Source organism: Aptenodytes forsteri, unplaced genomic scaffold (genome assembly GCF_000699145.1).
Source record: "Aptenodytes forsteri isolate BGI_AS27 unplaced genomic scaffold, ASM69914v1 Scaffold166, whole genome shotgun sequence".
In the NCBI taxonomy this organism is placed as follows: Eukaryota; Metazoa; Chordata; class Aves; order Sphenisciformes; family Spheniscidae; genus Aptenodytes; species Aptenodytes forsteri.
This window is the reverse complement of record NW_008796110.1, coordinates 11,113,664-11,130,965: the sequence shown is the minus strand read 5'-3', so window position 1 is coordinate 11,130,965 and position 17,302 is coordinate 11,113,664. Positions and strand designations below refer to the sequence as shown.

The following is a 17,302-nucleotide window of genomic DNA, read 5'->3' as shown; positions in this document are numbered from 1 at the left end:
TATTTTTCCCTCCAGTTCAGTTTAATCTCTCTTGTATCCCAAATATTTTGAATATATCTAATGAGGGTTCTCGTTTACCTGTTGCTATTTCCTAGATTCTCACTGTAGAGAATCCTCCTCCATGTCCCAAACTCCATGACATTTACTTCATCAACAGACTTAAACATCTCCTGAAACTCCTGAAAGTTACGCTGTCATACTTTCAATAGGTCAGCACAGACCAATATTTTAGAGCACATTATCTCTCACGAGCCAACAGGGTAGATTGTCTGTTTTTATAAGATCATTTTGTGAAAGAGGAAGGATAAAGGTAGAAGAACCAAGTGTGATTTTACGGTACAGGCTATGCCGAGCGCAAACCCAAGTGACAACACACCGCAGTGTCCTCCAGCAAGTTCTTCCCAAGTTGTGCTATATATAGCCGCTATCTTGTGTCTGTCATACAGCGTTGCCAGTCATAACACTGCAACAATTAAGTGACTCAGTCACCAATTCAGGGTTGCTTTTCTTACCCATGCACACAGAAACAGCTGTTTCATTGCCTTAGGGGTTCCTTTTCTTTGACACCTACTTGGCACAAGCTGTTTGCCAGGCACTTGCTGACGCGTTCAGTCAGTTTTGCTGCTGCTGCTTTTTAGTGCTGAAGGCTGGAAGGCTCAAACATACTCTAAGCTGCAAATCCTGCAAAAGTGCTCTGTACATCCACAGATGTGAGGACTTGACTTTTTATGTCACCTTTATGATTCCTAGACAAAATTAGTGTTGCAGTGGGGTGGCAAAGGAGAGATCTAGCAAACATGACTGCCACAGCAACACAATGGTAAAAATTACACCCCAGCAATAACCCTGTAAAAGGGGCACAACGCAGCTTTGTTACTATGGCCCCATCTCCACAAGGATACTACCAGCAGAACACCAGACAGAATAACCAGAAGTACAGTCACAAATTTTAGTGCTTTCAAGCACATTAGAGGCACATTTTGTTGTTCCACTTTTATGAACCACAGTATTTTTATCACCTCATTTATAATTTAGTATTACCTGTCAGGCAAAAACTACTCAAACACATGCTTTTCATTTATATTTGAAAAAAACATCCTGATACTCCTCATATTCTCTTACTCATCCTTCTGTAAGGTAATTAAGAATCTTACTTGCTATGGGAACGCCATTTGCTAACCAGCTTATATTAGGCTTTGGGTTGCCATTAGCTCTGCAGATCAATGTCCCATCTTCTCCAGGAGACAAGACCAAGTTTCTGGGTGCTGTTATCCAGTATGGGGCAGCTGGTGTTAGGAAGAGAAACACAGCAATTGTTTTCCAAAATTATGTACAGAAAATCATAAGGCACAGTCATGGTAACCAGAAGATAATTTAAACAAGTTATGTATAGATATAGACTTACATGGTTAATTTTTTTTATATATACATATAGATATAGAGATATATATATGTGATACTCAATGATTAACTGGCAGATTATACTTTGGCTAAACTGAGCTATTGGCTACCCGCTGCACTGAAATTCTAAGATAAGCAACAAGAGGTTCTTTGTTTCATTTAGGGTTGTCTGCTTTGAATCTAATCTGCCTTTCCTAAAGAAAGCAAGATTTATCTGAGTATGGCATCTGCAGAGACTAGAGTGGTCTTTTGACTAATTTCAGAGATATCCATGCTCACAGTATTTTGGCTGTTAGAAATTAATTTAGGTTTGATTACATAAAAATATTTCATGTCAAGGGTGAAATTTAGAAATGGCAAAATCCTCAGTCTCGCTGAATTCAACGGGTGATTGCAGTGGGGCCAGACGTTTACCTGAGACAGCTGAAAACACACAGAGATCAAAATGGATGGAACACTGTCCTTATCAAAAGATATTAATCTATGTCTCCATCTCTTTTACAATAAATAACCACAAATAGCATATGTTATCACATCTTGCAATTAAATTTCAGATTTCGGATTGATGGACAGATGCAGACAGAAAATTAAACTTCTGCTCTTAAAAAGGAGGTTGAATGTGATCATAAAATGGTGCTGGTCTACAATAAAATAAATGGCTATTTAGCATGCAAAGTAAGCACTACAGTTGATTATTTCAATGACTAATTAGCTGTCATTCCAGTTTTTTTGTTTCATGGTATTCAACACATCCTTGCAATTCCTATTTGGACAAACACACTGTAAGTATTTTTAGAAGTAGTAAGACATCATCTTGGGTAAAAAACATGAAGAAGATAGAAAACCAGAAATGTCAATTACGAGAGAAAAAGGAAGAAGAATATAAGACCGTAAGACAAATAGTAAAATAGAGAAGAGAAAGAATCTGAGCCATATGAATGGAGAGCAGAAAAGATGCAGAAAATAAGAAGGAGATGAAGAAGAGAGATGGGGAGGAAGGTACAAAAACAAGGGAAAGAAGCAGTCTAATGACAGCTGATCAAAGGATCTAAAATAAATGTACCCCTGGTACAAGCTAAGAAATTTTTACTACTTTTACAGTACAGTCTCAATTTAGCCTGTTGCTTTATAAAATAACATACTAAAAAACCGAAAAGAGATTAGAGATATTAAAATCCTTCCAGTGGTAGAATTCAGTCAGTTTAATGATCATTTCCTCAGGGTTTTGTGGGTTTTTTTTTACCATTATCACTCATCCTTTCAGCTATGTTTTATCCTAGAAAGCTTACTTCAATCTTGCATTCTGGACACTGATAATATTAGATTAAGGATTATTTTAGTATTACCTTTCACAGTTACTGAAATGACATGATGAGCAGAACCTAATATATTTCTTGCTATACATTTGTAGTTCCCAGAGTCAGCTTCAGAAACATCTATAATCTTGAGAGTTTTCTTAAAGTTTTCAAAAAATGTTCTGTTGGCTGGCAGTTCCCCACCCTCTTTAATCCAGCGGATTACTGGTGTGGGTCTGGAGAAGCAAAAGCACAGATCAAATTTAGGGACTGGAGAAAAGGAACACCAGAGTTCAGTACATTAATTTTTTGAACATATATTTTACAAGTAATTATTTTAAGAGCCTTTACCCAGATTTTGGGGCATGTCCAGCAAATGTGCAAAATATGCCAGCATTTGTTTCTAGGAAATGACAAGCCTCACTAACAACACTGTCAATGGCCATCTGTTCATAGGCTTTATAATTACAGAATACATTTGTCTGCTGATTAATCTAAAAACCCTGATGGTTAAGAAATGAATACAAGTGTATTTCAAATCTTATTGCACTTATACTATTAAATTGGTGCTCATGGTGCTTTAAAAGGTAGTTTCCAGATAATGACAAGTTTTAATTGTCTTTCATTTGAGCAATATCCTAATGCTTCATGAACATCATAAATTTTACAGCAGAGCTATAAGGAGACAAATATTTCCTATGAGAAATCAAGAAAAAAACGTCAGTGCTGAGTCAAGTATAGCTACTTGTGACTGCACCATGTTTAAATCTTGGCTATGCCCCATGTTGTCCACTGAAGTTGAAAGTTGTCCAAACACATGGAGATATACGTTTAATATTACAAGAAATTACAAGGTGTTGCTTACTGAGTAGAATGTCCTGTCTCAAATAGTAATGACTCAAGGCAAATATTCCCTTAGCAGTCTAATATCATATATTTTATAACAGAGACACCTAGCAAAGTTGACTTTTAATTATAGTATCAGTAATTAGGAATAGTTGTTTTAAACAAAATCTGAATCTGGTCCTTTGTGGACAACTATGTAAGCTTCCCTCATTTAATTATTTCTTTAAAAAAATTACATGACCGCTAAAGACACGAAGCCATATAATGTATAATGTTCTATTTTTTCCCCCGTTTTTATCCAGCCATTTTACTGGAGTTTGGATCACTGAATACTTTTATTGCAGGGCTGTCAAAAAGCATGTAACTATATTGCAGATGAAGACTACCCAAGCTGATGCTACTCCCACTCATAGGTGTGGTTTTGCTAGTGGTGCTGATGCAGACACCTGAGCAGACCACAGCTGGGACAGAAACACTGCACTGATGCTTGTATCAAGCTGTGTCAACGCTGTGCATGAGCGTGCCCTATGGAGCTTATGGAAATGAATACATGTGCATGATGCTGTGCTGCATCATTTGCAGTTTTTGGTTTTCCTCGTGGCTACCTCAGAGCACTCTGCATTATATGCTTTTGTGCACTGTAAACACATTTACCGTTCCTGAAATAGGTACTAAAGATTTTCCACTTCTGCACTAACCAATCTATTCTCAGAGTTCTTCCTGAGAATGAAACTGATTTAAGATCAAACTAGTTCATGAAGTTAAATTGCTCTTTAGTCATTTTCTACTTGCACAACAACCAGCAGAAGCAAACTTGCATTACATCGAAGTAACAAGTACCAATTACACTCAACTACAATGACAAACTGGATGTAAGGAGGTGAAGGTATGTTCTAACAACTCCCACCTAGCTGATCTACTAAGTAATTATTAGCATATGTGAGCAGCATTGTCAGATTAGACCAGCAGATTCTTACCTATTTTTATATAATTTGAAAGCCTGATTGTAAATTTAGGAAAAAAACAGAAGCTCGATTCCTGAGTGCAATTCTGCAGATGTGTGTCCAAGGTTACCCTATGGCGTTTCTTGCTTGTGTACAATGGTATAACCTGAATCCTGTGCAGAGGGTTTGGGGATATGAGAAGGCAGAGGCCATAATACTTATGTTCATAGTCAGTTTTAAAATCTGCTGATGCCCAAGTAAATGGTGGACTTCCTTAAAAGAGCTCTTTCCATTTTACATTTCTGTTTCTCTGAAATACCTAAGCTTATACAGTGGTAACATTTTAAGCATCTCTGAAATATTTCCCTCTGTTTCTGTGTTTTTATTTAGAAAAACACTGTCTAAAAAGTAACTCACAATCCTGCTGCAATGCACTCCAACAAAAGCACATTTCCTCTGAGTTCAACTTTGGTACTTGTGCTACCTGTTGGTGTTAGAAGAATCGGTTGCCTCTCTGTAACTGGCTTGGCTGGAACAAGAAAAAAAATAAAATAATTAATTTCTAAATTTTATTTTAATGTTTATTTATTTATTTAAATAGTGATCAAATGCATACATCCATTCTCACATTGTGGACAGAGATTTTGCCGCACATTGGCCATTTAATTAAAAATCATTGTTACACACAACTACGCAGTTCAACAAATCAGGTTTTTGACAGACATAACATAATCATATCTCAACCTGTTAAATGCTATAATTTTGAACATGAAAAATGTTATTATTAAAGACGGGACCAATTGATACATAGTTTTTACATAGGCAACCATGCAGCCTGATGGATAAATGCTGAGCCTTAATCCTAAGCAGCCCCTATTCACTTCAGCAGAACTATTACAGGGAGTAAGAGGTCACTGATGTGAGTCATAGTGCAAGCCTGAAAGTTACCAAAAATTTCTGGGCTTCCATCAAAACACAAATAAAGCAAAGTTATTGTATTTAAGGGGATAAAAGGTACATTCCACTTCACAATATGCTTTGTTCAATATTTTCTAGACAACATGAGGCGTCTTTTCAGAAGCTAAGCTTTGTATTCTCCTCTTACTATATATTTAACTTTAATTCAAGCTGTTCCCCAGTCTGGTAATAAAGAACCATTGACTAACTCACAAGAAATAACCACAGTAAACAGAGAGCTATAAATATAAGACCCATTTCTGACATTATACTCTGTTGGCTTTTGAAGTAGTATGATATTTCATGTGCCTTCATGGAAGTCAGAATAAGAGTGCTTTCTGTAATAATAGAGTGCTTTCTGTAAATACCCTAATGTTCTTTTATAGCAATTTTAAAATAGAGGATTAAATTGCTCTAAAGTGGAGTAGCAGTCTGAATCATTACAGTAAATCATTGTATTTTTTAAAAATGTGAGGAGAAACGTAATAAACTCTTGGTTTATTAGGGTACAGGATTTACTGATAGATTAACATAAATAGAACACTTAATTTTAATACAGTATGTGCTATGAATTCCTTAAAAACTAGTACACGAACAACTTAAAGTTGGGAGAAAAGGGTGGTCTAGAGTGAAGAAAACAGTTGACAGTCACAGGCAATAACTAATCTACCCAGTTTTGGCGCTGCTAAGGACCACTGACTCATTTTGCAAGACCATGAAAATTCAGAAGAGTTACCTCCGGTATTTCTGAGTTGTGAGCCAACCGAATGGTGTTTTCCTCACTAATTGCAGCTAATATATCATTCTGTGTTCAGATACATATTTCTTGTTTGTTCCTGAACGACATCTTATTTTTATGCAGAGAATGAAAAAAATTCTGTGTCCCTGTTTTATTTTAGATTCCCATTAAGTTATGGTGCAATATGTAAAAAGCCTCATTTGACAAGGAAAAAGACAAAAATAGAATAAATATCATGTATTTTCTATCTCACACAATATCAAGTGGAGAGTCTAGAACCTCAAGTGTTACAAGTATCAGTGTTGCTCCAAAGTCACCCTCACTAAACACACATATACCTGTTTGGGAGGATTTAATTCACAATGTACAAAAGACCATTCAACATAGATTAATGTAAAGATCAGCTTAAACACCAGACAAACAAAACTCATCTTTCCCCTACAAAGTTATTTATACAGATAGTATTAAAATGTTTAGATTTTACACTTATGAAATACGTTAAAAATGAATAGTACATTCAATAAACTATTAAATGTGACGTGCATCTGTTAAATGCTTAATTGTTGTTATTTATTATGCAGCATGTGATATTGAATAGTCCTAGTGATAATGAACATACCAAACTACTAGTTAAATTGGAGGAAAAATATAAAAAAACAACACAGTAATGAAGCAATCAAATAGACAATTTTTAAAATCTGTCCCAGTGTGAAAGGAGTCATTTATTATAAGAGTTTGTATTTTTTATGAGCCATATGTTACAACAACATTGAAACATTAAATATTTGAAAGGATCACACTGTGCAGTCCCTTTCTAAAGCATGTATTATCACCAGCACTAATAGATACCTTGATTAGAAACTGAAAAGGGAGCAAAAGGTTAAGTAGCCATGGAGGTGAAGTTAGTTAACTAAATGCTACTGTGAAACAGGGAGTATCAGTGGGGACCAGTGTAACTCACCACCATAAATATCAGTGTCACTCAAATTAGCAGCTATAGTGTCATTCAATGAATCCACTGAAATAAACAGAATATCATGAAGAATGCATACAAGAGGGATAAATCAAAGTACTGGGAATCAAAAGGTGATGATATGGCCGCGGTGAGTTAATCAAATGATTGATTAATTTGTTTCAATAGTTACAATAATCATAATAACTTTATATTCTTGGACATGTAAACCATTTTAAAACTATTATTTTTTACACTGTATTTTTTTCAATATTTCAAATCTTACAAAACATTTTTTCAAAAGACAAAGCCTGATAAAATGACAGCTTTTAAAATTAATTATATGTCAGGAACACTGGAGATTACGTTTTAAGTTTATACAGTGATGTAATTTCTTATTCAGAATTAAAATGACAAAATTCCCTAGCATAACACTACTTAACTTTGGCAATTAACTTGAGAATTCTGGATAAATACTATGTAACTATGTGATTAGGTAATGCAGTACCTACTTGAAAAGACTTTTACAGAAATGGGTTGTTTCTGCTGTATAGTTTGTGTATGATTAAATCTTGCATAGCAGATATAGTCCTCCCGGGTATCTTCTGGTTGTACATTAGAAAAATAAAGGTCTCCATTTAGACCTTGGGAAACTCTTTCACTTTGAGGCAGCCTTTGGAAAGCTAAGGGAAAACAAGAACACATTTATCTCAATTATAATACACACTCCACTATTATGATCTGCAGACTCCACATTCGTTCGATTATGCTGTTTGTGGGTTTGTAAATATATAGACCTTTCTAAGTTTCCTCTCGAGCTCCCTTGTCTTCCCATTCTTCCCCAGTGCGTTAATCTACAACTTACATTAAGATCTCCAGCTGCTTTTGGCTTCATGCTTTTGGGCTGCATGTCTGCTTTTTCTTTGTCTCTACAGAAATGAAAATTCCTTGAATTTTAACTTAGAGGGAAACTCCACCATCTGTGGTCTTGGTAAGCAATGATCAACTATGTAGAAAAATTGCAAAAAGTAAACTAATTCTGCATAAAAAACAAACTCACCATTATCCATCCAAAATATTATAGGTGGTGGTAAGCCAACAGGAGGTCTGCAGTGTAGTACTAGTGAATCACCTTCTCGAACCTGATTTGGTTCTAGTTTTTCTTTCGTCCACAAAGGGGATCCTACAGAAAGTAATTTTAACACACATACAAACTATGGCTTGACAAAAATTCCAGAATTTAAGGAAGAAATGCACATAATATTCCAGAAAAACAGAAGAACTACATGCATCAGAATGTTAAGTCCTATCATGTTTACTAAAGATTTAATTTTTGTTCTTTTTTATGTTTTCTTGGGAGAAAAGTAGGTTTTCTTTAAAACATTTTTACAGCAATGATTTGCTGAAAGTATAATCAACTGCTTCAAATTATTTTGGCTGCTCACTAAAGGTTCTATAACAGTATCTTGGAAAGTTTAAACTATGATAATGCAAAAAAAAAGAAAAGAAAAAAAAAAGTGATGCACCAAATTAGAAAACAAGGTAGACCCTCCTGAAACAGTATTATATGCACACAGTATTATTAAAAGATGTGAGAACAGCACTTTTAAGCTGAGAAGTTTGAAAAACTGATCTGAGATAAAAATCACATAAAAAGCTGTAGAAACAGCCTACCATTAATCGAAATCTTTTAGCTTTATCTTCTTTTTGGTCCCAATCTGTTCTGTATTAAAGCTATTATAAAAACTATGGAATACATGCATCAGAAAGAGAATAAAAATTGTCCTCATCAATGTTCATTAAGGATTTAAACATTTTATTCTAACTGTAGCATCATATATACAACCCAATTTTAAACACAATAGGTCATCCAGATATTAAAAAAAAAAAAAAAATCAGGAAAGCATTTTGGTTATTAAATTTTCTAAGGAATATTGGAGACAAAATGCAATACATTATTAAATCTGAAAATGGGAAAAAAAAAGTGAACAATTCATAAGAAAATAAGCAAACCGAAGTGTTTCACATTTTATGAACATTAGAGCTTCACTTTACTAGAAGGCCTTATAACAATATTGTTGGAAATGGCTGCTCCTCGTTCATTCCTTGCTGTACACTGGTATACTCCTTCATATGCTTCTGCCTTCCCACCATTCATAATATTTATGACAAGGGTTCCTGAATTTGGTTTCATTGTTACCTGTGCATCTTTATCTATATCAAAATGAGTTCCATTGCGTGTCCAGGAGAAGCTAAAATAATAAAAACAAAACGAAAAGTTCCTTCTTCAGTTGCCTTTGTAGATTGTATGGAGAGAAAGAAGAAAAAAGTAATTTTCAATAATACATGGTATTTTTCTTTAGCAGATAAGTAAGACTTGTTCCCAAACTAAATTAACTGATAAAGTAATAGAGCACTTTTTAATATAAAAAATCTGGCAATACTTTAAGATAAAAGGCTTGGCTGAATTTGTTAACAGGAGACGTTTCAAAGTCAGTATTTAAAAAAAAAAAAAACCATTAAAAGATTCTGAAGTTAATCATATATGGAAAAGAACTGATTTTCTTTCTACTAAAAATGATGCAGTAACATCTGCAAGAACTGATACTGCTAAAGCTGCATTAGCATTTCCATTATAAAACCTATTGTTGAAAGGGTTTATAAACCTGCCTTTAAAAACTTGCTCTGGGCTGAAATGTGTCATCTCAGGTCCCAGCAGGAGACCATTTCTTTTAATTGGTTTGGCCATTTTAAAGTTATGCAAGTGAATTAAAGACTGTGTGGTTAGTTTGATTTCTTTTCACTTCTCTAACGCAAACAACCATGATTCTTTAAATGAAATTTTGCAGTCTGATAGCCCATAATTGATCTAGTAAATTTATACTGGTGTTACTCAAAGCAAGAGATCTTTTCCAAAGTAGTCACTAAAAATGAAGACTATTAGAACTCATAAAAAAAAAAAGTAAAAAAGCAGAGATTCACAGTCTGCAACTTATACTACTGTAAACACCGATTTCTTACTTATGCTTTGTTAATGGCCAAAAGTATAGTTACAGAGAGCTAGACTCACGTCTGTGATGTGCTGAGCGCTCACAGGTTCAAATGTTGTGAACAGCAGTTTTCCTACTTGCTACATTCAGCTTCATAATCTTAAACACAAACACTATACATACTTACTGTTTAGAATGCTTCCTAAAAGTATAAACATATACGGTATTAGAAAAGCTCAAATTTTAAGTGACTCAAATTGTGCGCTGACCTTCTGCAGTAGGAGGGCAAGACTGGACATGCTATTTGCACTTTGTGGTGGGGGAAAGCAGAAGAACTGGTCCTGATCAGCAGCACTGCACCACACTGCAGTGTTTTTGGGAGGACTAGTGTGCATAGCGAACCAATAGTAAACCTGTCTCTTACAACCTTGTGGGTGAAGCTGCAGAACGTGGGGTTCCTGTAACCCTCTGCTACCAATAACGCTGAAGGATACAGGGAACTGTAATGTAGCTTCAAATGAGAGGTGACAAGTGTGGTACAAACCCCTGAATTTGAGATACATGGAAGTCAGAATCTTTGCTGCTCAAGCTATAGGTAGCAGCACATCCATAAAACTTTATGCCAGCTGCTCTCACCAATAAGAAGTTACCCTGTTTTAACAAACAATTCACACTCCAGGCTGAGAAAGTTCATCTTCAACTTCAGAGCTTTGAAGCAGCTCAAGTTCCAATACGCACCTGCAGGTCATCAAGACCGATGGACCAGACTAATTATTGAAATAAATTATTTGGATGTCGTATCTTTAAAAACAAGCAAAACTAGGCACAAGCTTATAAAACTCACTAGAAAATTCTGCACTTAAATTCTGTCAATTCCTCTGTAGCAGGGGATCAAAGTGAGACACAGGTTTGATGGGAAAGGTGAGGCTGTACAGCAGAGAGCCCTGGCACATGACTCAGCTATGTCTGTCTCACAGACAGTGCTCTTAGTCTCTCAGGTAAATCCAACCCAAAAAAGGCCTTCAAGAGAAACATCTGCAGAAGCAGTACAGTTGTCCCAAAACGCACGATAATCACCTGATCCTCCAGGTCAACACCCAGACTCTTGAGAATGGCATTGTGCCTGCTAAATTAAAACGCTGGTAAACACAGCAGCTTTATGGCACTCCTACCATTAACAGAACTCTAGAAAGGGTGACAGTATCACAGATAATCTCCATCTTCTCCATTCTGCTGCCCAGCATGATAATGACTATGATCCCAAGGCAACCAGAAGGAATAATGTAGAAAAAACCCTGTTTATTCAGAAGAAGTACATTTAATGAGCTCTGTGTGTGTCTGAATGAGCAATTATAGACTGACCTTGCAAGCAAGTTGTAGCATAACACTACTGAGAACAGAGATGCGCATTTCTCTTTATAGTCTCCGCAATCAGAAGCAGTTACTAGCAATGCCAGAATGCATCACGGCTACTGCTGTTTCCAGTGCAGGCACTCAGTATCTTGAAATGAGTAGTTTTCAAATATTTCAAGATACTGAAACAGGGCCTTAAAATGGAAGATGGTCAGGAATCTGATCTATACACAGGGTTACCATTTCTGTCAAAACCAAAACTTAAGGCTAGTAAATACACTTGGTAAATCAAGGCTACTGATCATTAAAACTGATAGACATTACATAACTTCCAACAAAATGCTTATGTATTTCAAGATGAGCTGCATCAAACGGAATGATTTACAAAACATTAAATTTGCATTTATTAGTGTTACTCTGAATTTATTCAATATCCATTCTTCTCAGACACTATGCCTAAATCTGGAATGTGATCCAGTTCACAGTATGGTGTGCCTCTTAGTGCTTTCCATGGGCATTTACCTATCTGCACCTGTAATAACTGAGTATTATTTTATTGTTAGAGCTTTGAGAAGAAAACAAATACTACGGTTACTTGATGACTATAGAAAAGTTTAAATGTCAAGGATGAGAAGAGTCAAATTTATGCCACTATCTGGTAGCTGTTTAAATTACAAAGGTAGGAGTGCATGCATGTTTCTGCGTGTGCAAGCACGCACATATGCATATACTTGTTAATTTACAAAAGTTACATCATTTTCTCCTAGTTTTCCTATGTTGTTAGGCCAACAAAAGCAAAACAAAATGCTACTAACCTAGGAGGTGGCTTTCCTTTTGCTTCACACTGTATTACAATATTCTCTCGAGGGTCAACAATGTAATCTTTTGGAGATTGCTGAGTTATCGTAGGAGGTTGCGACACTTCATTATGGAATATAAGAAACAGAGAGGAATTTAACAATATTTTCAAAGCATCAGTGAGACAGTTTTGTAAGCAGAGAAAGCAGAATTGCAATTAGCAACCAAATCATCGACAGAAGAGTGAGATTAAAGTATCCTTTGTATTGGCAGGCTGAAGGGCTCTACTCCTGTAAATCAGTGTAGCTATACTAACTTCCAACTGAGCTATGCCAATTTACAGCGGATGAAGATCTTGGCCAAAAAGTTTAATGGATATCATTCTATACATCAGATTTCAACAGATTTTCACAAAACCATAGGACACTTTAATTCTAAGTCCAACATATCCTGAATGAACAGTTGTGAGACATGTACCCGCATGAAATGTTTTTTACCACACAGAAGGAAAATACATAGCCTGTATTTTTAAACATTTTATGTATTTCCAAATTCTCTATGGGTATAAACTTTTCACACATTTATTGTGCTCAACATATTGAATTAATCTACAAAGCATGCTTTTAGGAGCTACTTTTCAGGAGTAAAAAATGTGTTAGAAGTAAAAGACTCTAAAAAATGACAAAAATAGTAACTAGTTTCCAAATAGAGTAAACATGTAGGAAAAGTCTAGCACTGATTTTCCTTAAAAAACCCACAAAAATATAGTCAATCTTGTGAATTGCCCCAGGATAAACAAACATTTAACATTTATTATTTATCAAGTACTCTAGAATGAGTAGCACAAAACAGAATTTAAGTAGTTGGTGTCTACCTATTTAAAGTAATTTATAATCTGTTACCATTATCTATGCCCATTTTTGCATTAAAAATATCCTGTTTATGATATGTGAGAAAGGTGTCTTCCTCAACATTGTTCAGCTGTTTATAGTTTAGTGTGACCTAAAGGAACCAGTTTAATAACATGCCCGTTAACATCCCTGTCTAAATCTTGTAAATTGTCTGTCCAGCAATACACTTTGCTAGTACTCTGGGGTCATTTCTAGCCACTTTAGACTTAGCTGTGTTCTCATGCCTCACTCTAGCCAGTTAAAATTGTAAAACTGGGATTTTTATTTTAAGTCTTCCCTACTGTTATACATTAAGTACTCTTGCACAGAAAGAGGTACCTGTCTGTAAAGCCCTACCCACAAGAAACAGCCAGGAAAAAAAATCAGATCACGGAATCATAATGAGATATAGCAGCTAAGCAGAATAGAGCAGGCCACGCAGAGCTGGGTTTTCCTCCTCTTCTTCACTGCAGACAGGAGAGTGCTTAAAAGAGGAAGGCAACATTTTTACATGATGATGACTTTTTGTGTATTTCTTTACATAGGCACTTTGAAGACAGTCCTTTTCCCTCTCAGAGGCAGTTCTCAGGGTCAGTACACGTCAGATGCTTACTTGGGAAAAGCAAGCACACTCTGAAAAGGGACATGACGTGAACGCTGCCCAACATACAGGATATTCCATCTGATGCACACCAAAGAGCTGGAGTCTCCACTCCTGTGCCATGCACCGTACTTAAAACTTATTAAATTAAGCATGACACTAGAGCTGAGTTAGGAGATCCCATAAAAGATTAGGTCTACTTAAATAACTGTATCCACTGTTTTTTAAGGATAAAAAAGTATCTCCAACCTGGACATGTAAAATAGTATGTAAGTACCTATATTCCAATGAATTTGTTTTTATCAAGTATATTTACTCCTGAAAGTAGTAGTAAAACATTGCTCATGCTGAAACTGAGTAAGGATTTTAATGCTCAGATAGCACACAATCAAAAATCACACAATTAATTTGTTCAAAATATCAGAACACTGATTTATGTACAGTAGTATTTTCTGAACACTGCATGCACAAAACATCTAGCTACAGCAAGCCAAATTATCAACAAAATGTCAGAATCACACATTTTTGGACTGCAAATTCAATTCGCAACACAATCAGTATTAATTTTCAGCAGCACACAGCCTAGTTTTTGTGGACAGGAACTTACATTCTTCTAGAAGTTTTGCTTTTATTCCCCCATCAGAATCAGCAGTTGAATAGACAAATGGAGATTAAAGAGAAACATTTGTTAGTTAAAAGAAAATTAGCATTTTTGAGAGGGAAGATAAGTATCTCTGACAAGTACATTGGTCACCATTAAAAAGAAAACATTTAAAACATTTAGCACTGTAACCCAGGCAGCAATGCCTGGAATTCCAGCCACCATTTTCATTGTGTCAGATATTACTACATTTATCTCCAAGTTTATGGCATGAAAAACTTTTCTGAAGTGTTGACTTTTTAAGGGCAACCGTAGTATGTGATTTTGGCCTTGCAAGGACACAAAACACTCATACTGAGGAGACTAAATCAGAATTAATGGAGTGCATTGCCCTCATGCTGCAGTCAAAATCAATCCACCCATGAAATCATATGGAAGAACAAAGGGAATGCTTCAGGCTAAAATTACTCTTACAAAGACGAAAGCACGTAATTCTACTCAACTGACATGCAATCCCTTTTGGTTTGAAAAATAACTAAACAAAAAAAATCATCTTAGTTCTCACATCTTTATTGCTTGCTTCAAATATTTTGCATACATGTCTCCTCATCAATAATGTTTTAGAGCAAGTCAAACTGCTTTTGGTCAGCTACATTGTCAGTCATCCCTTACCCACTCTGAGACACTGACAAGCATAGGAACTGCTAACCTGGATGAAACCTAAAGGTTCAACTAATCAAGTATGTTCCCACCACCAGGTCTCTGTGGTGAGTATGCAGGGAAGACCCACAGAAAATGTAAGTCCTTCCCTTGTGGTGCTCTCCCAGAGCCCATTCTAACCATTATTTATGAAAGCAATAACATCACTGTAGATGTAACTTTGGTTAATATGATTTTTGGGTAAAAATTCAAGTATGTGACTTTATCAGACCTAACAAAGTTATTAAACATTACGTAGTAGGGAACAAGTTAATTGAGAGATAACATGATACATCTAAAAGGGCTACTCATTTTTGTCTATTGATGCATTTCTGGTTAATTTAACCTGAAGTGTTGCTCTATATAAAATATATTAGAGAGGTGCACAATTTACATTTGTTTCTAAACTACAAGATGGGTTTAAAACACTATTTCTAGCCTGCAAAAATATTTAGGGAGAAAAATTAAGTTTAGAAAGTAAGACATTCATTCATCAAACTTTTAAAGCCCTCTTTAAGCCACAGTTTATTGCTCTAAAGGCATTCACAGCACAAGTCTAATGTGATTCAGATATATTGATCTTGTTACAGAAATACAGGTCATTGGTTTGAGAGGCTTGTAAATATGCACGGGGAAAAAAACATCAAAGCAGTTGTAATTTATGTCAATGATTATTAAAGAAAAACATGCATTTATGGAAGGTAGGAAGGTATCAAAAACATGGGGGTAAAGAAAGCCACGTGGATTAGAATCATAGCCAAATTTACTGATGTATTAATCCATCAATTTAACACCAGCCCTAACGTTCTCTTCTCTGGTAATTAGTTTAACAAATGAATAGTCACTGTGAGGTGCAACGTGGTTCACTGAATTCTGAAAATGTGATCATGCTTATCTTAAGAAGAAAATAACAACCTGAATCATGAATAAATTCATAAAATTAGCTATTAGGACTAGAAAACACAGCAGCTACCATTGCTTCCTTTTCAGCATGGAGTGCTACCTTCAACATTCCCCACTAGCAGAGTCTTATATTAGACAAGAATTTCAGATCTTGTGATTTCCTCTCTTCTAGATGTTTCCTCAATGGTTAATGCTAGAGTTCCCCGCTCAGCACACATGCTTTTAACTTAAAGTTAGGTACTTAACTGTTTTCAGGCACTCTTTAGGAAATCTAAAAGCCTAACTTACTCTTCTGGATCAAAAAGTAAGAGGCTTCCAGTGTCTGAATTTTAGGTATTTGAACCTTTTACTAGCTCTCATATCAGCTCCTGGAAACCTCTTATATGAAGATAAGGGTAACTGTTTACAGCAACTAGGAATTGCCCTGGGGTTTTCAGCAAACTGTCAATATGATCTTAATTTCACAAATAATTAGCATTTAACTGGACTTCTCTGCCCTTCTTAATTTTCATCAAATAAAGTGTTCAATAAAGGCACACCAAAGTGTGAGTATTCATGAGAATCCTATGTTAATCCTCTCAAGTGAACAATGTCAGTCATTTTAATCTGCACAGTTTTTGAAAATCTTCAGTAAATTAGTGTAAATATTCATAATCACAGTGTCCTGACTGAAGTGAGCAAACACACTGCATGTTTAGCTCTGCGTTGGAGTTATCTTCATCTTCCTATACAGAAATTATTTAACTAATCTTCCATTATTCTGCACTTATTTAGCAGGTTAATACTTACAGTCAAGAGGTACATCCAATGCAGAAATCATTTGGCACAGAAAGAGGACCAAGGAAGCTTTGCTTGAAGATATGCTCTTCTTTTTCATCATGGTTTTAGGCTGTATTGAGTAAATCACACTGAAGAATGAAGTTCAGCTTCATCAGACTAGGTAGCTTGGAATAGTTATGTAAATATAGACAAGAAACCTGGTAAATAAAAATAAGAGAATAACAATATGCGGCTACTATGGAGAACTGAATGATCACATCTTAATAATATTATGAAATACCAGCAGTCTACATATTATAACCAGGGATAACAGTTACACCATGTGCTCTAATGAAACCCAAGCAGAGATCCAGGAGTTCTTAGGACACCTAGATCATAACACTTTCCTAAGGAAGCTAGTGACCAACTCCTATAACCTTGTTGAATAGAAATACAAATGCCTCTCCTAAGAAGGATAAAGCATCAGTCCGGCTAGTTAAAAAACAGTATATACTAAAGAAAATAGTCCTCTGAAGTAGATTTAGGAGATTAAAGCTCTGAATGCCCACCTAAT

At 35.5% G+C, this 17,302-nt stretch overlaps 1 protein-coding gene across 3 annotated transcripts in view; it reads right to left on the bottom strand.

Moving 5' to 3' along the window:
• Positions 1 to 16,873, bottom strand: part of NRCAM (neuronal cell adhesion molecule) — a 71,648-nt gene extending 54,775 nt beyond the window's left edge. Inside the window, exons 1-9 of one of the 3 annotated variants that reach the window (XM_009286848.2) lie at positions 16,759 to 16,873; positions 14,374 to 14,391; positions 12,293 to 12,398; positions 9,190 to 9,386; positions 8,195 to 8,317; positions 7,647 to 7,817; positions 4,904 to 5,015; positions 2,748 to 2,932; positions 1,155 to 1,286 (exon numbers count right to left, since the gene is read on the bottom strand). In XM_009286848.2, coding sequence (XP_009285123.1) covers positions 1,155 to 1,286; positions 2,748 to 2,932; positions 4,904 to 5,015; positions 7,647 to 7,817; positions 8,195 to 8,317; positions 9,190 to 9,386; positions 12,293 to 12,398; positions 14,374 to 14,391; positions 16,759 to 16,849 — 1,135 coding nt within the window. In that variant the 5' untranslated portion in view covers positions 16,850 to 16,873. Of the gene's footprint in view, positions 1 to 1,154; positions 1,287 to 2,747; positions 2,933 to 4,903; positions 5,016 to 7,143; positions 7,201 to 7,646; positions 7,818 to 8,194; positions 8,318 to 9,189; positions 9,387 to 12,292; positions 12,399 to 14,373; positions 14,392 to 16,758 lie in introns of all 3 variants that reach the window. The other 2 variants (XM_009286853.2, XM_009286847.2) reach the window with 2 other exon arrangements.
• Positions 16,874 to 17,302: the final 429 nt, after the last annotated feature.